This window comes from Pristis pectinata, chromosome 4 (assembly GCF_009764475.1).
Source record: "Pristis pectinata isolate sPriPec2 chromosome 4, sPriPec2.1.pri, whole genome shotgun sequence".
Classification (NCBI taxonomy): domain Eukaryota; kingdom Metazoa; phylum Chordata; class Chondrichthyes; order Rhinopristiformes; family Pristidae; genus Pristis; species Pristis pectinata.
The window spans coordinates 14,347,694-14,373,716 of NC_067408.1; the positions used below are offsets into that span (position 1 = coordinate 14,347,694).

The 26,023-nt window shown below is 41.9% G+C and overlaps 1 protein-coding gene across 2 annotated transcripts in view; it reads right to left on the reverse strand.

The window, feature by feature from the left end:
• Positions 1-338: 338 nt before the first annotated feature.
• LOC127569595 (fibroblast growth factor 1-like) overlaps positions 339-26,023 on the reverse strand; it is a 36,098-nt gene continuing 10,413 nt past the window's right edge. The window contains exons 1-4 of one of the 2 annotated variants that reach the window (XM_052014375.1): positions 22,828-23,292; positions 13,800-14,005; positions 10,763-10,866; positions 339-1,133 (exon numbers count right to left, since the gene is read on the reverse strand). In XM_052014375.1, the coding sequence (XP_051870335.1) occupies positions 939-1,133; positions 10,763-10,866; positions 13,800-13,968 (468 nt within the window). In that variant the 5' untranslated portion in view covers positions 13,969-14,005; positions 22,828-23,292 and the 3' untranslated portion in view covers positions 339-938. Of the gene's footprint in view, positions 1,134-10,762; positions 10,867-13,799; positions 14,006-22,827; positions 23,293-26,023 lie in introns of those variants that run through there. The other variant, XM_052014376.1, reaches the window with a different exon arrangement.

The window sequence follows — 26,023 nt, forward strand, 5'->3', positions numbered from 1 at the left end:
TAAAATTCCAAAATTCAGATATGAGGTTAGGTTTTCGCTGAATCCTTACTCAAAGTGAAATTACAGGCCTGTAACAGTTGAGGACCTGGAAACAGTGCAGTAGTTATTTAACATTTAGATAGTTGTATTTATAGTCAGCCTGTGTTGTTCCAATCCACAATGCAGCATCCCAGGGATTGTTCTGAAGTTGCCAGGAATTACATATTAATTACTGCTAGAGATGGGAAATCTATGGAGGGGTCAGATGCTTCACTGCAGATGAAGACTCAGAGGATTTCTTCTTAAATGTCAGTTATAGAATGTCTTAGTAACAGCCCAGCCCCACAACAAAGGTTCCTAGTGGCAACCCCCCCTTCCCTCCCTCACCCTGAACCTCCTTCCATAGTTGAGAGGGTATGTACTTGATATGTTAATAAATTGCACAATCCTGGAGGTACCTGAATTCTTCTCTGCTCTATTAGGATTTGTTGGGGAGATCCAAGTAATTTTTCTGTGATATGGTAGTGAGTGTAAAACGCAGTGAGGGCTCGAGGTCCCAATCACCATCCAGCTGTTGTTAAACGTCTATTTAAACATTGTCCACATAGGCCAGGATTGGTTTGAGTCTGGAGCCCTTGAACGCTGACCACTACCAAGGCTCACTGTCTGGGATGGTCACTTCACTGAAGTGTCAGAAGGTGCATGCTGACTCTACGACCTCCATGGTTCCAGGGGAAGTCAGTGTTGTCAGTACAGGAGGGTAAAACATGGGCCGAAATGGGGGGGGGGGGGGGGGGGGGGAGGGAGGAATTATTCAGCAGGTCCCACTTTCATGCCAGTGACTATCACTAGTCACTTGCCTTTTTGAACACACTGATCATTTAATCCAGTCAGGGTCCTATTTCAGTCCATTCAGAAGCTGTTTCAATCAGATGGCTGTTCCGTTAGTGTTTATACTTTTAATCACTTGTCACCTGCATGGGGAGAAACAGGATCGCTTTCTGCCCAGCATTGGTTTTTGGTCCTGGCTTGGCATTTCCATTCTTTCGAATGGCAACATACCAGTTCTTCTCTACGTACTCCTTGGACCTGTACGTGTTATAACCGTTCTCCTCCAGGGTTTCCAGGAAGAAACATTCTTCTGTTGGAGATGGCTGTGTATAAAATAGAAGGAATAAAAACTACTGAAATGAGACGAGCTCCCCCTGGTGGCCTAACATGTAAAGGCATAGGCCAGAAAGATCCCAGTTCGAACATGAAGCCAAAATCAAACTGCGGTGTCTCCATTGAACATGAAGAACTTGCATTTAATATGGAACATTTTGGAATTTCAGGGCATTTCATTCTGTCTTATGCTCTCCAAGTAAGTCACAATGATGTAGCAAAGAAGAACAGTAAACTTGTCCCATCATACAATTAGACCAACACAGTAACACTTCATTCTGCATTCTGTTATACCTCAATGTTGTACTGCCTCAATGCACTGTTGTAATGACGTGATCTGTTTGGACGGTATGCAAGACAAATTTTTCACTGTACCTCAGTACATGTGACAATAATAAATCAATTTACCAATGTAATTTCCAACTTACCTTGGGTGAGTTGTATCTCAACTCCAAATCATTTCCCTTTGTGCCCTAATGTAATAAAACTCATTCAGTTTCAGCTTTGAATTTTCCATTGACCTGAGGCAGAGAGTTCTGGTTTCTACGGCCCTTGTGAAGAGGTGCCTTCAGTTGTGGGCTAATTCTAATTTTATGGCCCTTGTCCTTCACCCCTGCACTAAATAGAAAAGATTCTCCCTATCTACATAAACAAATCTTTCAAGCACCTCAATTAAGTTGCCCCTTAATCTTTTATGTCCAGGGAAACATGAGCTTAGTCAAAGCAACTTGCACTATGGCTTAGCCCCTTCATGCTAATCGTCATTTCCAATAATTCCTTTATTCTTTTACGGATGTAGGTGTTGCTGGCAAGTCTGGCAGTTCCAGCCCACCCCTAATTGACCTCGTGTAAGGGCTGATGAGCTGCCTTCTTGAACCGCTGCAGTGTTGCAGTTCTGGTTTTTCTAGGGTCAGCTGATCTCAAGCAGTGCTGTGGTTGGAGGTGCTCTGATTGCCTGCTGGCTAAGGAAGGTGAGAGAAACACCCAGGGTTTCTGCTGCTGATTGTCATCCAATGATCCTGTTTGAATCTGGGCCTGTGTGAATATTAGCTGAGGCCACCAACAATCTAGCTTTACTGTCCCCACCCATAGTAAAAGAAGCTGCCAACAATCACTGCAAAGAGATAACGAGGAGGCTACCAGCAGATGTAGAATGCATGAATCCGCACCCTCCAGGATCGGAAAGGAGAATGCCAAGAACAATGAAATGTCAGTTAGCCAGGAATTGGTATGCTCTGGAATAAACGAAGGATTTAGTGCAGGAAGTGGATTGCTAGATTGATGGAGGAGGGATTGCTCTTGGGACCTTAGGGTTTAGCCATAACAACGTGTCTCCTCGTGATCTCAAGACTCTCGAATGCATTTCACAGCTAGTGATTTACTTCTGAAGTGCATTCCCCATGGGCCATTTTGGCAGGGAATTTTCACAATGTAAGGCCCAATAAACAGGAAACGTGGCAAATGATTAGTTAATGCTAGTTGAGAAAGAATATCGGCCATAGCATCAGAGACTGTCTAAGTCAAAGAGGTATTTTTCATCCTTGTGAAAAGGCAAACAGATCCCTGGTTCAAAGTTTCATGTGATGGGCAAGACCACTGCTAATATAATTTCCCCATGAAATGTCATTTTGGAGCCCACAATCTTATGAATTAGAGACAAGAATATTATTTGCTCATTGAAACTGGTCTTCATAATGTACAAGTTAAACTATGTGATGTAAGCAAGAGAAAATTGCTCAGTGTCTTATATTATTAATGCACGTGTTAGACCATCTACTTTGGCTACTAGTTATGGAATTTTAAAAGTATTGATTAATGCAATCATTAAGGATATGTGAATGCAGAATTGTAATTGCATTGTTGGGGCAGAGTGCTCATCCTTAAAACTGGACTGCACTGTTCAGAACTAGACTAGACCACTCAGCCCCTTCAAGTGTGTTCCATCTTACAGAGGAATCAGGGCAGAATTGCACCTTAATTCCAAATACCTGTCCAGTCTCTGGAACATATCAACATATCATCTTCATGCAATAAAAATAATCTTTGGCAATGCTTATGATCCCATAGGAAAACATTATATTTCACCAGCCCAGACATGTCTCAATGCTGTGAATACATTTTAAACAAAGAGAAACTACCAGAGGTAAATTGCTCAGTATTAAAACAGTGATGTGTGTCTCCTCAATGCTATTTTAAAGAGGTTTAAAAAATGCATTGTTGAGCTTCTTCATGGAAACGGTAGGCATTCCTGAAAAACTCTAGTTCGATTTCTTGGCACTTAGCCATGGTGCTTCACCCTCCTCTGTCAGCTCTTTATTTTCCCACGCCAAAATCAAAGATTTGCTTTTGCATTATTCAAAAATATTATAGTCTATTATTGTTTTATCATGTGGTTAAAACAGCAATAAAGTCATACTTATTATTTGCATTTTTAAAAAAATCACTCAACAGGCAAATTATAATGTTACAATGTTAAATATGTTGATAATGTATATTACATTATACTGCATGTAATCGGAGGCCCTTTAGTGCTGTCAGCTTTAGGAAGTCTGTGGGTAAGTACAATTTTTTTGTGTCCTTAAATTTAGTTTAGAAAATATAGTCACCTGATACTAAACTTTGCTGCTTGCTTCCTTCCCTCCCTCCCTCCCTCCCTCCCTCCCACTCTCCTTGTATCCCCCTCACTCCTTCTTTGTATGCCTCCTCGCCTTCTCCCTCTCCCTCACTCCCTGTGCGTCTCTCCCCTCCATCACTCTCCTTGTGCTCTTTCTCACCCACTCCGTCAGTGCTCCATACCCTTCTCTGCTTTTGCACTTGCAGCTTACTGTGAGATCTCAGGACCTGTGCCTGCATACAGCGCCAGCACTTCCGACAATGGTGGCTACACTGGGCCAGGAGCCAGGACATGCAAAGAGGTCAGGAGCTCACAGGTTTGGTAGGTGCTGAGCAAGGTAGGTTTCAATAATTAACTTTAGTTTTCCTCACTGGACTTGAAAAGCAGGATTCCCCATCCAGTCATAGAGTCATCGAGTCACACAGTAGAGAAATATGGCCCTTTGGCTTACTGACTTCATGCTGACTATCTGCGCTCTTCTACACTGATCCTACACTAATTCCATTTTATTCTCCCCACATTCCATTCAATTCCCTTCAGATCTATCACTCACTTACACACTAAGGGCAATTTACAGTAGAAAATTAATTTATCAATCCAGATGTGTTTGGGACATGAAAGGAGACCAATACACCCGGAGGATGCACCGGGAGAATGGCAGCACAGTGGTGACACTGGTGAAGTTGCTGACTCACAGCTCCAGCAATCCAGGTTCAATCCTAACCTCTAGTGTTGTCTGTGTGGAGTTTGCACATTCTCCCTGTCACAGGCTAGGTTCTTTACGGGTGCTCTGGTTTCCTCCAACATTCCAAAGACATGGCGGTTGGTCAGTTAATTGGTGACTGTAAGAGATCCTTAGTGTAAAGGTGAGTGGTAGGATTTAGGGGGGGTAGATAGGACTGTGAGGACAATAAAATGGGATTACTGTGGAATGAACGCAAATGACTTTTTATTGGTTGGCACGGACATGCTGATTCTGATTGCTCCGCCAGGCCACACAATGAAGTCTTGGGACACATTTGTCCCAGGGTCTGACCCATCCCAGTTGAGCATTTACTGCTCCCTGTTTACCAATCACCGATATGGTTACCACAGGTCAGTGGATGCCCAATTTTCTGGGTAGTGGATTAGGTGGGTTCAGATTGGTTACTGGAAAAATTGGCTGAAATGAGGCCCAGCCAATCAAACAAGCTAAGCCTCCATGCTCCGCAGTGACCCATCTACTTTTGGTCTCATTTGCACCTTTAGTGGAATGAATATTGGGATTGGTGAGTTCTTCAGAAACTTCAGAGGGTGGTGCATATATTGGAATGAGCTGCCAGAGGAAGTGGTTGAGGCAGGTACAATAACAACATTTACAAGACACTTGGACAGGTACATGGATAGGAAGGGTTTAGAGGGATGTGAGGAAAATACAGGCAAATGAGACTAGCTCAGATGGGCATCTTGGTCGGCATGGACAAGTTAGGCTGAAGGTCCTGTTTCCATGCTGTATTACAGAAGAATTCTAATAGTTAGTACCTTCAAGAAGGAAGTTTTGGTGAGTAGATTAGTGAGGAAGCCTTTACTTAAACGTTAAAAAAAAGAAACATACCGTGACAGACTTTGATTATGTTTTTTAAATGTATTATTACAGGGAGTGGTGAAGCTTGTTTGTTGTCGAGCAGAACTATCATCTAATATTGCATGGCAAGGACTATGAATTTGAAGAATCCTTCTTTTTTCTGAGTTGCTTTACCAGTTTTTTTGTGCTTCAGGGAAGAGCAGCTGTCCTGAGCTCAGTGTGTGCAGGTGAGTGGTGTTTCCTTTGTCTTATAACAGTAATTTACGAAGATGTTACCTCCCCTATACTTATCTCTTCGAGGGAAGTCAAGCTGTGGATTGTGATTTATGGTTCGACAGGAAAGAGCATGAGAAAGAATAGCGAGGAAGGAAAGCAAGAGAGGGAGGAGTGGGGGAAGGAAGCTGTTATGGATAAACACGTTATTGTACAGAGCTCTTTGTGATCAAAGAATCCTTTTAGAGTACAGGACATGGTTGTATTTCTCCTCTGGTGGAAAAGAAAATACAAAGGAAGACTTACATTTATATAGTGCCTTTCCCAATCCCAGGTTGTCAAGGTGCTCAACAGTTCTTTTTTGAAGTATGGTCACTGTGTTAATGCAAGAAGCACAGTGGGCTGCTTGCAAACTGCACGGTCTCAGAGACAGCAATGAAAAAAATGAACAAATGTCTTTTTAGTAATGTCGGTTGAGTGATAAATATCTGCCAGGATAACTGAGAAACTCCCCTATTTCAAAACAGCACCATGAGACCCTTTACGTCAAGCTGAGAGGGCAGGTGAAAGTTTAGTGTCTCCACTGATGATCAGCACTCTGACAGGGCAGTACTGCATTAGAAGTACAAGCAGAGGTGAAAGTAAGTTGGGAAAGGCTGGTGTAGGTACAGATACGATACTGGTCAGTGCAACTGGTACAAATAGGTTAAATTGCATTGCTGATGATATGACTGCATCAGTAAGAAATTTAATGTACTTTTACCTTGATCTTAGACTTTTCATCCAAGGTCACAGAGTAAGGCATGAAACCATGAGCTCCTGACTCGGAGAATACTACTCACTATGCCACCGTCAATCACTACCTCAGTATAACAGCACTGTGACCACTTTACATTGGAATGGACGTTTTTTGTTCTTTCTTGTAAAAATTATGTATAAGTTATGTTTCTGTTTTTCTTATGAATGTTGCTTAACTGAAGCTATGTGCCAGTGATACTGCGGCAAGTAAGTTTTTCATTGTACCTGTGCATACATATACTTGTGCCTATGACAATAAACTCGACTTTGACTTTGAAGATAAGATAAGATAAAATAAGATGATAAGATAAGATATCTTTATTAGTCACATGTACATTGAAACACACAGTGAAATGCATTTTTGCGTAGAGTGTTCTGGGGGCAGCCCGCAAGTGTCGCCGCACTTACGGAGCCAACATAGCATGCCCACAACTTCCTAACCTGTATGTCTTTAGAATGTGGGAGGAAACTGGAGCACCCAGAGGAAATCCACACAGACACGGGGAGAATGTACAAACTCCTTACAGAGAGTGGCTGGAATTGAACCTGGGTCGCTGGCGCTGTAATAACGTTCCGCTACACTACCTTTCTTTAACCCTTCCCTTGAAACTGATGATTCCTAACTGTCAGAACTGGTCTGGAGTGAAGCCCAGGAAATGTTAGTAAAGTAAATTCAGTGAGAAATAAAGAAAACACAAGGCTTGCTTTCTTTGGAATAGAGGAAGCTGAGGGGATATTTATTTCTGGTTTATTAGATTATAAAGGACCTAGTTAGAGTGAATAGGAAGGGCCCACTTCCCTTAGCTGAGAAGTCAATAATGAGGGGCTCGGGTTCAAAGTAATTAGTTAAAGGATGAGAATACCAGATGTTGGTAGAGATTTGACACTCATTGGTTGAAAGAGCAATTGGGGCAAAAACCCTCACTGCATTTAAGAAGTAGCCTGGTTTGAAATTGAAACACTGTAACCTATAAGGCTACGGACTGAAAACTGGAAAGTGTGATTAGGCTGGAAATCTCTTCAATAGTGTGCATGGAGTCCTTGGACTGAATTACCTCTTTCTCTTCTATTTATTTCTCTGATTTTCTAAGGGAGAATGCCATTATTCTTGAATTCATGGCCTGATGTAATAAGCCCTTTTACAGTGAAGTGGCAAAGACTCAACCAAAGTTCTACCTGGATTAATTGTTCTCTTGAGCATTGTTTTGCAGTTTCTGAAGATAGGCTGCCATTGGAAGTTTCCTGTTTCTTAGATGTTGCAAACTACCTGTGCTGTGTGGCTAAATGCACAGCGTCATTTCTGTGAATCTACAAATACTGGAGATTTGTATAATGGCCTCCAAATAAGTTATAAGGAGTAATTGGGGTACAGAGCACAGAACAGTAGAAGTCCATTCTTGGTTGCATATGATAAATACACATTACAGTCATGAATACATCTAATCTCTGCTTTTGAAATTTGTTCCTTGCACTTCAACAAAATTAACTTTTGGAAATGGAAGGCAATGGTACTACATTGTGCGTCAATTATATGCAACAAAGGATGAACTTCTATCCTGATAGTTATCAAATTTCCGTCACTGGACGTCATTCCATCAACAATATAGGCCCTAAGCTTTGGAATTCCTTCTTATTCCTTTCCATCTTTCTCCTCCTTTAAGATGTTCATTTGCATTCCTCTATTTGACTAAGCTTTGGTCACCTATCCTAATCTGGCTCAGTGTGGGATCTTGTGCTCTGAAATGTCTTGTGATATTTGGTACTATATTAAAGATGCTATACAAATGCAAGTTGTTATCGTGACTCTGCTTTGCTGAGACGAGATCGCAAAGCCAAAAGGGATAGTGATTGACCTTCTCTGCAGCAATGTAAATCAATATTGTGTGCTTTAGAATTCCCTGGCCATTTAGTAGTTAAAAGCAGTCAGTTGTTTTGACTGAAACATAAACTGAAAAACACCTGCATCAGAACTTGGATTCCTCGTTGGTGGACCTGATTGGTTTTTAATGTTCCCAATTCATTGATCAGAAAGAATGCTGTGAAGTTTAGGGGCTTCAGATGATCCTAGTAATTGGTAATTGGTTGTTGGGAATTGATTTACTATTGTCACATGTACCGAAGTACAGTGAAAAACTTTGTTTTGCATGCCATCCTTACAGATTATTTCATCACATCAGTACATCAAGGTAGTTTAAGGGAAAAGCAGTAGCAGAATAAAGAATGAAGTGTTACAGTTATAGAGAAAGTGCAGTGCAGGCAGACAATAAAGTGCAAAGCCATGACAAGGTAGAATGTGAAGTCAAGAGTCCACCTTATTGTGTTAGGGAACTGTTCAATAATCTTATGACAGTGGGATAGAAGCTGTCCTTGAGCCCAGTGGTTCTTGCTTTCAGGATTTTGTATCTTGTGCCTGACGGGAGGGGGGAGAAGGATAAAGGTGGAGGTCAGAGGTGGGAGGAGAGTAAGAGAGTAGAGATTAGGGTGGAACAAAAGATGCTGTTTCAATGTCAGGAAGACTGGCCCCCTCAGGATTTACCTGTTGTATTCAATGTTTTTTCATCTCCACTGCCCAGGCACAGATTGCCAGATAGAAAGGCTGGATAGGCCTTCACATGGAGTTGGGAGAGGAAGGAAAGACTGAAGGGAGGACTTGGTCCAGAGGTTGGAAGGGATGCGGTGTGAGGGAAGATTGAAAGAGCAGGTGATGGAGAAATCAGAGGCTTCTTCAGGGATTAGAATGATTGGGCTGAGGACATTGCTTGATTGCAGAGGAGGGGTGGAGCTACTAAACTTGACCAGCTGGGTCAAGTCAACAATCCTGGGCTACTTCCTGAGCCAAGCCAACAATCCTTTTACACAGCCTGCTCCACTCCCCCCACCACCCAATCCCATTCCCTCACCACATCCCAAGTCATCAACCAAAAACATTAACTTTGTTTCTCCCCCCACAGATGCTGCTTGACCTGTTCAGTTTTTCTGTATCAATAATTTCTCCAACATTTTCACTTTTTATTTCAGATTTCCAGTATCTGCAGTTTTTTGCTTCTCATTATAAGATTCAAATGACTAACCCTTCTCCAGCCTGCTGATAGCTCTCCTGCCTTCGTTAGCATTGGAGACAGGCAGAGTTGCGTTGTGTTAGAGAGGGGTTTCAGAGTTTTAATATTTTTACTTGTGTCCTGAAGAGAACCCTGCTGGTCTTTGGTAGTCAAAATCCCTCCCACTGTGCTGTCAGACGTGGCTTGTTTTGAAGAAAAGTCCACACCCAAAACATTAACATAGAACATAGAACAGTACAGCAAATTCTTAACTAAACTAATCCCTTCTGCCTACACAATGTCCATATCCCTCCATTTCCTGCACATTCATGTGTCTATCTAAGAGCCTCTTAAATGCCTCTATCGTATTTCCCTCCACTACCACCTCTGGCAGCATGCTGAGCATTTTCTCATACTGCTTCCGATAACTACGATACCACTAGAATTAGAGGATTTTACAGAATAGAAGGTGGCCATTCAGTCCACTATCTCTGTGCTGGCTCTTTGAAAGACCTATCTACTTTAGTCATGCACTCCAGCAATTTTATACAGTCATACAGCACAAAACAGGCCATTCAGCCCACAAAGTCTGTACCAACTACCAAGTACCCATATACACTAACCCCACACTAATCCCATTTTTAATTCCCCCAATATTCCTCAACTCCCCCAAATACTATTACCTATCTACACATTAGGGGCAATTTATAGTGGCCAATTTGCCCAGCAACCCATCTTTGAGATGTGGGAGTAAACTGGAGCACCCAGGGGAGTCCCACAAGGAGAATGTACAAACTCCACACAGTCAGCACCAGAGGTCAGGATTGAACCCAGGTCACTGGAGCTATGAAACAACAGCTCCACTAGTCGTGCCTTTTGGAAGCTCCGGTGGAATCTGATTAAACCACCTTTGCAGCATGTGTGTTGCATTATCAAAGTGCATATTGTCAGGGTGGTTAAGCAGCCAGAGGTTTACACTATTTACCCAAAGATTTGAGTTTGAATCCCAGCGTGATAAATGAAAATTTAAATTCAATTAATTAAGCAAATTGGGAATGAAAACTTTGTATCAGTATTATTGATCTTGAAATTAATGATTGTTGTGAAGCTTGTGTCCTTTAGGGAAGGAAATCTGCTGTCCTTACCCAACCTGGCCTGTAGATGCCTCCAGAACCAAAGCAATGTTGTTGGCTCTTAACTATTTTCTGAAAAAATAGGTCAGCAATGTTGGATGATCAATAAATACCTGATCTTGCCAAATGTGAATGACAAAAGGAAACTGAAAGGGGAGTAGAATTCCATGGTATTTTTCAGATATCCCTAAATATAGCTGCAGAGTGCAACCTACATACAACAATGCCATTCCAGAGAAGTGCCAAGGTCTCTGCTTACCGAGCCATGAAGATGTCCCTTTTCACTCATTGCCAGGTAGTGTCCAGCTTCAATCCCTTGAATTGTCACCACTCCTCTACTCACAGCCTGTAGCTGAAGCTGAACTGAAAGAGGAAGGAAGGGAGATGAATCATATTTGCCACAACATGAAAGAGATGCTAAGATATCCTAAGAGCTTCTGATGTTCTGAAACGTGCTCATAGAATGTGTGAGTACATCTGATGAAAGAAGGTCCCACGTGGGAAAGGTTTCCACAGGCACCAATATTTAGTTTGCTCTGTGATACAGCAAGCTGAAGGGGAAAGCACCAAGCCACACAGCAATTTTGTCTTAGCTATTAGCAAAACATATTGTGGAGTCTTTGAATTCAAGGCTGAAATGCCTATGCAGATTAAATGATGAGGATTTGTCCTACAGCTTTAGGAGAACAGAGCACTTGATGTGGCTGCTTTCATCTTTTCCGGCTGTTTCCCTTTCTTCTTTCAGACTACAGTGAGTCTAGTACACTGTTTCCTTGAGCAACACACAAAATGCTGGAGGAACTCATTGGGTCAGACAGCATCTATGGAGGGAACTGGACAGTCAGTGTTCCAGGTTGAGACACTTCATCGGGACATCAACTGTCCATTTCCCTCCAAAGATGCTGCCTGATCCGCTGAGTTCCTTCAGTGTTTTGTGTGTTGCTCCAGATTCTAGCATCTGCAGTCTCTTGTGTCTCAATTCTGTTTTCTTTCCTTCTCATTTAACAAAAGTGATAAAAGGATGCGAAAAAAAGTGCTGTGCCATGGAGTAAGAAAACAGAAGTTATGACTCGGGGACGATAATGTTCAAAATTACGTGACTTCGAAAAAGCTATTGTAGAACTTGCATGGAAATCACATTGCAGGGAGGATGTGATATCACTGACGAAAGTATGGGAGATTTAATGGAAAATGTCGGAACCGGAGGAGCCAAGCTGGTTTGTTTACTTTGGACCAGAGGAGGCTGAGGGGAGACTGGGTATGTGAAGTTTTGAGATGCCCAACCAGGGTGAGAAGAAAGGACCTGTTTCCCTTAGCAAAGAGGTCAACAACAAGGGCCGAGATTTAAAGTAATTGGTAGAGGATTAGAAGGGATGTGAGGAAGTTTCTTTTTCATCCAGAGGATGCTGATGACTCAAACTCACTTCCAAAAATGGTGGTGGAGGCAGAAATTTCCTGTCACATTGAAAAAGCATTTGGATGAGGTCATCATCTGCTGGAAACTACTGGGCTTTGGACGGAGACTGGGAAATGGGTCTAAGCTGGACCTGATGGGCCAAATGGCCTACTTCTGTGCCATAAATTTTCTGTGCTTCTATGATTCCGTGGAAACAAAGTAACCTAATTTAAGATGTGAAGGGACTGGGTCGTGCCACACCTACACCATAGAGTGAAATGCAAGAGGAGAGACAGCGAAAGAGAGGGAAGAGCAATGTACAGCACATCCACTATCTGATTTGTCAGAAATCCTAATGGCTCGGCAGCTGGCTCACCAGTGCAGATTCCCTCTCACACACTGGGGCTCTGGTTCCTGCACTCCCTTTCAACTCACTTGGTTCTATTTCCATGCTCCCATGAAACCTAGCCAGTTCACCGGAAAATTTGTGACACAAATGTAGTATGTAACATCTATAAGGAAGCAATTAAGAAAGTGTTGGAGTATTATTTGGAAATAACATCCAATAATCCAGAAAATCTGCAAGTCTGAGACCTCTGAAGTCTTGAGCTTGCAGCATTAACAGAACTTTACTGTCATATTCATTTTCTTGGCTTGGGCTGTAAATGTAGCAGGTTCCAGTGTAATTCGTAAGTATTCATAAACACAATATTGCCCAATCTTTATCATGGATGTATTCGGTTTCCTTCATCCGATAACACATCATCAAAACTCACTGCTCACTACTCTGATAACATATTGCAAAATAAAAGAATAGTTTCAGCGTAGAAGGAGGCCATTCAGCCTATCAGGTCCGTACTGGCTCTGTGTAAGAGGAATTCAACTGGTTCTACTCTCCTGCCCTTTCCCCACACCCTTGCAAATTCTTTCCCTTCAGATGGTGATCCAGCTCCCTTTTGAACACTACAATTGAATCCACCTGCACCACTACCCCTTCCAGTGCATTCCAAACTCTAAGCACTCAACAGGGCCAAATAGTGTTTTCTCATAACCTTTCAGGCTGGCAGGTTTAAGTTTCCTGAATGCAGATGAATTCTATGTGTTCAGCGTAAGGGGAATGAAGTCAACCTCAGAATTGTAGGGCTCGGAAGGGGAAAAGTTTAAACTACACAGGGGTCTTATTACTAATCGCACAATGACAGCTCCACGATGTAAGAGGCTGTCTCAGCTCTCACCATGCATTAGGAGGAATAGAGCTGTTCCACCCAGGGACCTGGAGGAAGCCCATGACCTCCTGCACCTACAATCACCAGCCTCTCCTTTTCCCCACTGAACTAAGTGCAGCTTGACCCTAAGCCCCCTCCATGCATTATCCCCACATCTCCCCAATAAATAGCAGACCCATAATTAAACCATGGACAGGGATGAACAGGATGATGTGATGCCAACCATACTAAAATAGCTCTCTAATTTCACCTATGAAGAAAGACAACTTGGGAGCAGTGCTGGGAGGGTGTGGGCTTGAGTGAGGAAGAGAGAAAGGAAAACTATAGTAATGAAAGTGAAAGCTTTAGTTCTCTAGCACTTGATTAACACTTGCTTTTGAAGGGACGTTCACACCTCCACAAGACCTTAGTTTCAACTTGCAGCAAAGTTTAAAAGGAAGTTCTTCTATTTGTGCTGAGATTATGTTGTTTTAAGTTTTAACTGTTTTCTTGCTCCCCTGCAACTTTGCTGGAATCCTTGATCTTCTAGCTGCTAAAGAGTTCTTAATGAATGGAACTTAAGAACTTGGGAAGTTTCAAAGCAGTTGCCAAGCAACACAAGTCCAAACACACACACACACACACACACATATTTAAATAGTACTGAGCACACGATGATCGAAAAGGATTCTCACTGTATACATCGCTGCGGTCTCTTGTCCCCTCCACTTTTCCATCAGGGAGAATTCGCATAAAATACCCTCCATTTTCACAGTACAAGAGCTTTGGGTCTTTGTAACTCGGCAGGAAGTGATTGAAGCGATCAGACAAGTTTGATAAACTTGTCACAGTTCCCACATCCATGTTGCCTCCAGGCTAGTGTTCATATGGGTCTTCTGTCCTGGAATAAATCAACGGGCACACAACAAACCGTGCACTTCAATGAATACCAGTCTAGGATCTAAAAATACCAGAGAAGCAGAAACCCAAGTGATTAGAAGTCTGCGTCACAAGTATATTTATATATTTTTCAGATTATTTTCATCCCAGGTTTTGCTGCCTCCTCACCCTTGTTCTGATTTATTTTCGGTTTGAGCCCAGATAGTTGACAAACTATTGACAAACTATCCAGTTAAAAAAAGTGGTTACAGCTACATCTGATCGTGCTGTCACCCAAAACAAAGCAAGGAACATGTACAAGTGCACACACGTGCATGAACATGAACTCATGCACACACACACACACACACACACACACACACACACACACACACACACACACACACACACACACACACACACACAAACATTCCAGCGGACATCAGGTAAAGGAAATGCAGTTGATCTTTCCACTGGCTTAGGTATCCACTCTCTCCACACCAGCACACTGTGGCTACAGTGTGTACCACCCACAGGGTGCACTGCAACATTCACCGGAGAACTTTAGCAGGATCTCTCTAACCCACCACCTGGAAAGGCAAGAAGAGTAGGCACACAGGAAGACAATTATTTTCAATTTCACCTGTTTGCAACTTATCATCTAGATTTTGACATATTTTGAACCTTTCCTACATCATTGCTGGGTTCATATTCCAGAACTCCCAGTTTGATGGTGCTGTGAAAGTTTCTTTTTGCCAAGACCCAACAGCTCGTCACAACTTAAGGGCAGCTGGGGATAGGCAATAAAAACTGACCTTGTCACCAATGCAGATTTCCAACAATGAATGCCCAGAATAGAGTTAATTCAAAATCTTGTTTGAGGTAGAACGGAACTGAGGTAACATAGTTTTATTTACACATTTGGGTTGTGTATTGCAAAGAGTGAAGACATTCAGTCCTTCTCTATCAACCAGTGTTCCTTTAATGCCATAACCTTGGTTATAATTAAGAAAATATTATTCCTTGATCAGATAAATCATTTGCAGAGAAATCAACCAGAGATTGTGACCAATAATTGTCTTAGCAGTTGTGCAATCCTAATAATAAGCACAGGCATGGTAATGTAATGGTTAGCGTAACGCTATTACAACGCCAGCAACCCAGGTTCAATTCCCGCCGCTTTCTGTAAGGAGTTTCTACATTCTCCCTGTGTCTGCGTGGGTTTCCTTTGGGTGCTCCGGTTTCCTCCCATATTTCAAAAGATGTATGGGTTAGGAAGTTGTGGGCATGCTATGTTGGCGGCAGAAGCGTGGCGACACTTGCGGGCTGCCCCCCAGAACACACTACGCAAAAGATGCATTTCACTGTGTGTTTTGATGTACATGTGACTAATGAAGATACCTTATCTTATCTTAAGAGTTCTCTATGGGAATGTAAGACTGGGAATGTAAGACTCCCCACCATTGAGGACATCTTCAAAAGATGGTGCCTCAAGAAGGCAGCATCTATCATTAAGGACCCTCACCATCTGGATCATGCCCTCTTCTCGCTACCACCATCAGGATGGAGGTACAGGATCCTGAAGACCCAAACTCAGTGATTCAGGAACAACTTTTTCCCCTCCGCCATCAGATTTCTGAACCCGTGAACACTACCTCGTTATTCCTTTTTTTCCACTATTTAATTATTTTTGTATTTTATAGATTTTTATGTCTTTGTATTGTACTGTTGCCACAAAACAACAAATTTCATGTCAAATGTCAGTGGTAATAAATCTGATTCTGATTCTCCTGGTGTCCTAGCCAATATCGTTCTGAAAGGTCACCAAATTGTTCATCGACACACTGTGGCCTTTCTGTGCACAAACTGGCAGACATGTTTCCTATATTACAACAGTAACTACACTTCATAATGTACTTCAATGGGTCTGAAACACCTTGGGGTGTGCCGAAGTTGTCAAAAGGTTTCCATTAATACAATCCCTTATTTTGTGTAATAAGCAAACCCCATTTATGCCAATCATTTGTTTGGAATTATAGGAAATATTTAGTTTGATTTCTCTAATGGAATCTCTAAATAACCAGTTACTCCATTCAAAAACTTTGTGTTACTGGCTGCAATCACCCTGATCATCCATTGCAATCATCCATTGATCTGTGTGCTGTGCCATATACTTTGCCAGCAAATTGAGGTGTAATCACTTTGGAGAACTTCTCTGTTCAGTGTAAGCCTGATCCTGAGCTTTCTGTTGCATACCATTTTAATATTTTGATAGAGAAATGGAGGGCTATGTGGGAGGGAAGGGTTAGATAGATCTTAGAGCAGGATAAAATGTCAGCACAACATGGTGGGCCGAAGGGTCTGTGCTGTGCAGTAATGTCTATGTTCTATGTTGGATGTTCTATGTTCTATATATGTTATTACTTCATTGTGCCTCTGACTTTGATCTCTTTGTCCTCAGCTGCCTTGACTGTTCCAATGAAGCCCAGTGTTAGCTGATGGAACAGCATCTCATCTCCCAACCAGGCACATTATGGCCTTCCAGACCAAAAACTGAGTTCAACAATTTCTGATGATCATCAGTTCCAGTTTTTGTATCTCATACTTCTAGCACTTGTAGTAGTTCTCTGCTGGTCACAAGAGCTCAGGGGTAGGCCACCAAGTCCTTTAAGCCTGCCTTGCCCTCCAACATGATCATGACTGATCTACGCTGGTTTCAACTCCTCTTCTGTGACACCTCCCCAGAACCGTCAATTCCTAATCTTTCAAAAATATATCTTTTTCAATCTTTTTATTAATTTTCAAATTAATATAGATTAATACATTTAACACTGGTAATTATACATTATACAAAAAGATCGGGAAGACAATCATGACATATATAGTCATAAAGAATAAAAATATATTCTAGGCCCCATGGTTTCTTGGTAAACAAATATATTACAAAAAAAATCAAAAGGAGAAAGAAAAAGATTTATTATATTAAAAAACTCAAATTGAAAAAAAAATTGTAAGTAATAAAATGAAACAAACTAAAAAAAAATTTCAAAAGAAAAAAAAACTGGACTGATATTTCTCGATGAACAAAGAGCATTATTATGTCGTCAACTCCGCTCCTCTAAGTTCAAAGATTATTGAAAAGGGATTTATATCATCTGAAAATATTGAATGAATGGATTCCAAACTTCCTCAAATTTAAGCGAAGAATCAACAGTACCACTCCTAATCAAAAAAATCTACGTAAGTACTTCTAATGACCTTGACTGCACAACTCTGTGAATTTCAGATCCACCACCCTCTATGAAAAAAATAAATTGTATGCACCTACGTTATAAATGACCGGCCCCTTATCTTGTAACTATGTCCCCTCATTCCAGACTCTCCCACTAGTGAAGACATCTCAGCATCTATCTTGTTGCGGCCCCTTGGTGTTTATTATATACAGACCCAACCTGCTTAGCCTCTCTTGATAGGACAATCCTCTAATGCTAGGAATTAGCCTGGTGAATCACTTTTGGACTGTCTCCAATGCAACTATATTATATTTTAGGTATGGGGATCAAAACTGTGCGCAGTATTCCAGGTGTGACCTCACCAACACACTATATAACAAAAATTGTAACAAAACACTTTAAATAATTATTCTCTTGCCCTATTCACACTTTCCCAGACCTATTTGGTGTAATTCTCCAATGATGTTGCCACTCTCTGTGACCCTGCTTTATCACCCTGTTTGCAGTTTAATCCCTCTGCAATTTATTTTCCTTGCATTCTCTGTGAGGAAACCACCTCTCCCCCACCCTCCTATACAACCCCTTTCTCCACATTTTAAAAATTGTTTTATCTCTAATTCAGTTCTGATGAAAGATCATAAATCTGAAACAGTGAACCCCGTTGGAGTAGTTAAACAGTTACCACAGGTTGGAGGAACAACACCTTATCTTCTGCCTTGGGAGTCTCCAACCTGATGGTCTCAACATCGATTTCTCTAACTTCCAGTAACCCCTCCCCTTCTTTTTTTCACTCCCCCACTCCTTTGTCTTCCCTTATTCCTGCGACTCCCTTCCCCCACCTTGATGACCTGCCCACTGACTCTCCTCCCCTCGTCCATCTTCTATTCCATGGTCCACTGCCCTCTCCTACCGGATTCCTTCTTCTTCAGCCCTTTGCTTCTTCTACCTATCACCTCTCAGTTTATGATATCTTCTCCCCCTCCCCCATCCACCTACCAGTCCCCTCTCACCTGGACTCGCCTATCATCTGCCTGCGTGTGCTCCTCTTCTTATTCTGGCTTTTGCCCTCTTCCTTTCCAGTCCTGATGAAGGGTCTGGGCCCAAAATGTTGACTGTTTATTTCCCTCCATGGATGCTGCCTGACCTGCTGAGTTCCTCCAGCACTTTTTGTGTATTAACCTTGTTTCTTTCTCCACAGATGCTGCCTGACCTGCTGAGTACTTCCAGCACTTCCAGATTGTGGTGTGAAGTCGCAGCTGAAGGGTTAGGGAGATCAAAGGTCTAACTTCTGGTGTCAACTGTCAACATGTCCACTGTCACAAATTCCTGAGTCCTTTTGGATCACTGGGCTGTGGAAGGAACCTTACCCCTGCCAAAACAACCTGTTTTATGCTGTTGCCTTTTAAAGGCTGTGAAAGATCTGCATTTTGATTGGTGCAATCTACCACAACCTGCCCTGAGCAAATGGTGGGTTAGGAGCAATGGTTTCTTGCTCCTATTGCTATGGTTTCATCATGAGGTTTTGTGGAAGCTGCAATAAACTACTTTGTTTCCAATGCAACAATAGGAATTAGCTGAGAACACATTGATAAACAGTCAAAGCAAGTGACCCAACATGCTGCTCCTAAAATGGTTTGGATGGTGTGACGGCAACATACATATTAGGTCATATCTGGAGCAAGTCACTAGCAATGAGCTGCTCTTGGACTGGATGAGACCTGGAAGGAACACGCAGTGCTTGAATGTGTTTCAATTGATTGAGTACAAACACACACTGTCTCAGCAGTTGTTGGTGTTTAGTAGTGCTCCTAGTTAGTTCAAACAATTGCAAACTTGTTTATATTTATTCAGTTTTGGGATGAGGTCATTGCTGGCAAGGCCATCATTTATTTCCCATTTCTAATTGTCCTTGAAGAGATGACAGCGAGCCAGATTCCTGAACCACTGGAGACTTTCTGGTAAAGATGGTCTACTGAGATTTAGACCTAGTGACAATGGAAGAAGAGTGCTATATTTCCAAATCACTATGTTCTGTGACCTGGATGGGAACCTGTGGTGGTGGTGTTCCCACATGTCTGCTGCCCATGTTCCTGTTGGTAGTAGAGGTCATAAGTTCAGATAGTTTGTCAGACTAACCCAAAAGAGTAACTGCAGTCACCGTGCATGAGGGGGGAGTGAATGTTTATGGTGAATGAGGTGTCAATTAAGCAGGATGTTTTGTTCTGGGTGGCACTGAGATTCCTGAGCATTTTTGGACTTCATGTCGCCCTGTTCATCAACATTCCTTAGCGCCCTACCATTTACTGTCCAGATGAAAGAACCTTGACCCGAAACATCGACTGTCCTTCTCTCTCCACAGATGCTGCCTGACACACTGAGTTCCTCCAGCTGTTTGTTTTCAATGTCCTACTCCATTTGACCTCCCAGAATGCTTCACCTTGCACCTGTTGAGATTAAATTCTGTCTGCCAATACTCTGCCCAACTTTCCAACTGATCTATATTCTTTTGTAGCTATAGACACCTTCCTGACTATCCGCACCAATTTTCGTGTCACCAACGAACTGACCAATCATTCCTTCTACTTTCACATCCAAGTTTGTTACATATATCACAAACAGCAAAGATTCCCAGCACCAATCCTGTGGTACAATGATAGTCACAGGCTTCCAATCATAAAATCATCCTTCCACCACCATCCCCTGCCTCCTATCACCAAGCTATTTTTGGATCCCATTAGTCAGCTCCGCTTGGATTTCATGTGCCTTAAACTTTTGAACTAGCTTCCCATGTGGGACCTTGTCAAATGCCTGAATAAAGTCCATAGAGACAACGTTTTTTGTCCTGTCTTCATCAATCACCTTTGTCACGTCCTCAAAAAAACTCAGTCAAATTAGTGGGACAGGATTTCCCCCTCAGAAAGCCAAGGTGGCTCTCCCTAATCAGTCCTTGTCTTTCAAATCCTGTCTACTTAGAATTTTGTCCAATAATTTCCTTACTACAACATAAAGCTCACCAGCTTGTAGTTACCTGGCTTATCCCTGTTGCTCTTCTTAAATAAAGGAACAACATTAACTGTCCTCCAGTTTTCTGGTACCTTGCCTATGGCTAAAGAAGATACAAACAGCTTTGTTCGGGCCCCAGCAATCTCCTTCCTTGTTTCCCATAGCACTCTTGGATAGATCTCATCCAACCTTGGAGATTTATCCATCCTTATGTGTTCTAACACCTCCACCTTCTTAATACCTATGTGGTCCAGACAATCAACGTATCCCTCCCTGAACTCAATATCCTTCACGTCTCTGAACTTGAGTTGAGTGGATTGAGTTGACTCAATCTCTCCTCATACGACAGTTCTGCTATCTCAGGAATCAACCTTGTTGTGCTCCCTCAATGGCAAATATTTTCTTTCTTCGGTAAAGTAACCAAAATTACATGCAATATTTCAGGTGTGATCTGAACAATGTCCCGTATAATTGAAGCAAAGTGTCCTTGCTCTTTGCTCAAAACCTTCTGCAATGAAAGCCAACATACCATTTGCCCTCTTAACTGCTGCATGTGCCTGTTTGCTTTCAGTGACTGGTATATAAGAACAGGTCTTTTAGTACATCAATATTTCCCAGTTTCTTGCCATTTAAATACTACTCTGTTTTCCCTACCAAGGCAGATACTTCATGGTTATCCAATTTATACTCTTCTTCCACCCTCCATAAACTTGAACTCGTCTCAAACTCTGATATTGGTGTCTCATCTCAACCAAGTCCCATTAACACGACACTTTTGTGCTTGCTTGTATACATCGGCTTCTTATCTGCAAACTTTGCCAGCTCAAATTTGTTTTGTTTACAAGATTTCCCCATTTTATCTCTGTGACTACCTCTTACCTCACACGCCTCTGAAAGATCTGACCCCTTGTGGCATTCCCAACTTTTTACACCCCTCCACTGGTAGCTTTGGCTTCACCCAGGGATTTCCCACTCCAAATTACTTGGATCAAGTGTTTAATCATCTCTCCCATAGACTGCTTTTTTGACTTGGCATCAATTCTAGCCTAGTTGTACACCTGTAAAGAACCTTGGGGCATTTTACTACGTGAATAGTTCTGTATAAGCCTGCCCATCAGGCACCTCCTGCTCTATTTGTGGAAGGATTCCTGGTCGGTTTTATCAGCCACTTCAGAACCTACAAAACAAGAGTAGAAGCAAGTCATCCTCAATCCTGAGGGACTGCATAAGAAGAAGAGAGAGAATGTAATTCTTATTTGTGGGAAGTCTTACCGCGGGAATGCCACAGTAAGGTTTTCATTATTCATATGTTCAACAGCAGGAAGGTCTACTAGTGGTAGGAACCTTGGCTCACTTCCTCTTCTCCTAACCAAGTGATTGCCACTGTTGTGATTAGCCAACTCAATTTAGAACAGATATTAGTACTTGCTACCTTCTTGGTTTGTAGGTCTTAATTCTTGAATGGGCAGGCACAGTAGTTGGGCAGGCACGGTAGTGTAGCGGTTAGCAAAATGCTTTACAGCACCAGTGACCCGGGTTCAATTCCGGCCACTGTCTGTAAGGAGTTTGTACGTTCTCCCCGTGTCTGCGTGGGTTTCCTCCAGGTGCTCCGGTTTCCTCCCACATTCCAAAGACGTACGGGTTGGGAAGTTGTGGGCATGCTATGTTGGTGCTGGAAGCATGGCGACACTTGCAGGCTGCCCCCAGAACACTCTACGCAAAAGATGCATTTCACTGTGTGTTTCGATGTACATGTGACTAATAAAGATATCTTACCTTAAACGCAACAAGCTAGTAGGAAAACATAAACACACTTTCAACTAGTTCTGGTTAATGTTGCTCTGTTTAAAGCCCCTGATCTATGTAGAAAAGTGAAATCCGTTGCATTGTAGGCTGTGCGAGTCACTTAACAAAGCATTTAGGTGCCCTTTTCTGGAAACTAACCAAGGAACAACCTGAATTTCATGAAGGAAGCATAAATGGTTAATTCTGGTTTCCACAATAGGATGGTCATGAAGGAGGAAGAGAAAACAAAACCTGAAGGAAAGATTATAAAACTAAAATTAGCAGGAAAGTGGCAATTAGAGCATGACAAACTTAAGTGAGCTAAACTGTATTATATCAAATTTACAAGTGCCAGCAGGAACTAATGTGTATTTACCAGTGAGCTTTGAACCTTCTCAAGATTTCCCTTGTAACCTTAAGAGCAAAGTGTATCAACAGCAGTAAAAATAAAAAAAACACTGCAGATGTGGGAAATCTAGAACAAAACAGAAAATGTTGTAAATACTCAGCAGAGCAGGCCACAAATGAGGGAAGGGAAACAGTTAACATTTCAGTTTGAAGAAGGGGTCTTTGTCGACCTGAAACATTAACTCTGTTTCCCTTCCCACAGATGCGGCCTGATCTGCTGAGTATTTCCAGCATTTTCTGTTTTTGTATTAGTAGCAGATTAGTGATAATAGTGTCATTAATTAGTGTCATTAAATAATGTCTCTCAAAAGACGTTAGATCCTGCAAATGTAATGAAAAATTGGCACAAGAATAAATATATTGGAACCTGCTCAATAGGTAAATTGAAATATCACAAATGCAGAATTCAACTTACCAATTGTCTTGCTTCTGACTTGGCTCAATTGTTAGCAAAGATCAACTTGCTTGTCACTTTGAAATTTATGTAAATCGTAAAAAGGCCTCTTTGTAAAAACAAACCAGGGCTTTCAAACAGTGAATAGCTCTTACTCCCCAGAGCACACTCTGCATTCCTCATCCCTTTTACCGTGAAGTCCCTGTCATTGCTAAATTAACTCTCTCAGAACAAATTTCCTTCGGGGATCTCTTTCCAGTTAAAGTAATGCTTGTTGAAAATATTACTCATTTTTGATGAATTGCCCCTCAGAATTTTTTTTAAAGTTCTAATAAAGCAAACGTACTAAGAAAATTTATCCTTCAAAGAAAAAACTACATCTGGGTTTCTTAAAGGAAATGCGTGGGCCATCAAAAGTATCCAGTGAGGAAAAAGTATGGAGTCTGACACATTTTGTAGAAAGAAGGAACGCTTTCACCAAGTGGAGCAGGAGAGAGAATTTCTTCAATACCACTAGCTGCAAAAGGTTAAACAACAGACTTAAAGAAATAAGCAGCTTAATAAGAAAGTTACATCCGCTTATCCAAAGATAAGGAGTCCGACCCAGAGTTTGGAAACAGGAAAATTCTTTATCATACATAACCAGAAGTCTGGAGCAAAGGAACCAGAACTCTTGGAATCATATCCCCAATGCCAGATAAACCAATAAAGATTTGGATATCAAATAACAGGACAAAAATAATGACCAGGGTTTGATATTGCTAGAGTAGCTCAGTGGGTATGATATTCACCTTGAAGTCAGAAGATTGCAGTATGAATATGCAGAACTAGAACCTTAAACAGACACCGTAGTCTAACTTCGCTTCGGTGCTGCTCTTGCTTTTGCGTGGATTTTAATCTTGTCTTAAGCAAAGTCAGGGACCAACTTTACTCAGGATGTTTACAAAAATTTTAGTTAGAAAAGAAGGGACTAGAAGGGACAACACAGTGGCAGAGCTAGTAGAACTGCTGCTTCACAGCACCAGAGACCCGGGTTCAATCCTGACTTCAGGTACTGTCTGTGTGGAGTTTGCACATTCTCACTGCAAGCATGTGGGTTTTCCTGTGACTGCTCTGATCTCCCAAAGACATGCACGTCAGTACGTTAATTGGCCACTGTAAATTGTAGTAAGTAGCTGAGTGATGGAAGCTGCGAGGGAATTGATGAGAATGTAGTGAAATAAAAAATGGGATTAGTGTAAGCAAGTCGTTGACAGTCAATATGGACTCAGAGGGTTGATGGGCCTATTTCTGTGCCATATCTCGCTATGACTTTGTGATTTAATTAGCCAATGCAGTTACCCTGAGCAACCAACAGAATGGAATTTTAGCAGCAACCCCTCATTGCAATCAAAATATCTCTATTTTAATTAATTTATTAAGATAAGATAATATATTTATTTATTAGTCAAATGTTCATCAAAACACACAGTGAAATGCATCTTTTGTGTAGAGTGTTCTGGGGGTAGCCCGCAAGTGTCGCCACTCTTCCGGTGCCAACATAGCATGCCCACAACTTCCTAACCGGTATGTCTTTGGAATGTGGGAGGAAACTGGAGCACCCGGAGGAAACCCATGCAGACATATGGGGAGAACGTAGAAACTCCTTACACGCAGCGGCGGGAATTGAACCTGAGTCAGTGGCTCTGTAATAGTGTTACGCTAACTGCTGCACTACCGTAGGGACCAAGCGGAATTGAAAAAAATCTTGCTGTAGTTTTTATTAATGTAGCCAGGAAATTTGATTCAGTTGGCTATACAATTACTAAGACCCTTGGTTGCATGGGCATAAACATACACTTTATTGACCTCATTGTTGACTTATATTTTAAGCTGATCATCATGATCAGAACGATAAAGCAACGACTGGGCCATCCTTATAAAGAGAGGAATATCAGTGGCTCTACTTCATAAGGAGTTTGAGGAGATTTGGTATGTCACCAAAGATTCTTGCAAATTTCTATGGATGTATGGTGGAGAGCATTCTGACTGGTATGGAGGCTCCAATGCACAGGATCGCAAGAAGCTGCAGAGGGTTGTAGACTCAGCCAGCTCCATCACAGGCACAACCCTCCCTGCCATCGAGGACGTCTTCAAGAGGCGGTGCCTCAAGAAGGTGGCATCCATCACTAAGGACCCTCACCAACCGGGACATGCTCTCTTTTCGTTACTACCATTGGGGGGGGGGGGGGGGAGGTACAGGAGCCTGAAGACCCAAGCTCAATGATTTAGGAACAGCTCCTTCCCCTCCGCCATCAGATTTCTAAACAGTCCATGAACCCGTGAACAATATTCTTTTTTTTGTACTATTTACTTATTTTGTAATTTATAGTAATTTTGTCTTTTCACTGCACTGCTGCCACAAAACAACAAATTTCACGACATATAAGTCCGTGATAATAAACCTGATTCTGATTCTGAATAAAGCTGGGTGACCGACTATCTCCAATTTCATTCAATAAAATCATGGACATTTTATTGTGTTTGTTAGATTGGGAGGGTTGTGGCTTTTATTTGGAATGTACAAAATATACTGCCATAGCCTTTGCCCATGTATACTTCAAGCTGAAAGAAAGACTTGCATTTGTAGAGCACCCTGCGCAGCCTCAGGGACAATACAGCCATGTAGTGCAGTTCCTTGAATTAAGGATGATTTTCTTCTACTCTGGTTTTATGGGCTCTGAGGTGACTGTTGATACCAATGTGGGAACCCTAGGCTCTTTCACTGATGCCTGGGCAAGTAGCTTTTGAGATGGTGCACTCTTTCCATCGTTTATGCAGGAGCTCTTTGTGCTCCCAATGCATTGATTCAGATATTCTCCGCATTATCCTGCATGCTCATTCTTCACTTTGAGGAGTCACGAGAATTCTTAAGAGTCAATGGGGATGTTGCATGTTTGCACGCAAGCTTGGAGCACATGCTTGAATCATTTCCTCTGCCTGGTAATCTCTTCTGTCACTATGCCTGGAACTGGGTGCCTGTTTCAAGAGTACTTAGTCCCTGTTGTAATTCTGGGAATGCAGGAACCAATTGCATAAAGCAAATGTCCAAATAACAGCAACATGATCATGACTTAATAATGTGTTTTTATGATGTTGATTGAGGGCAAACTATTGACCAGGTCACTAAGATTTACTGCCATGGATTATTTTACATTCACTTTAGAAGGTGAGGGTG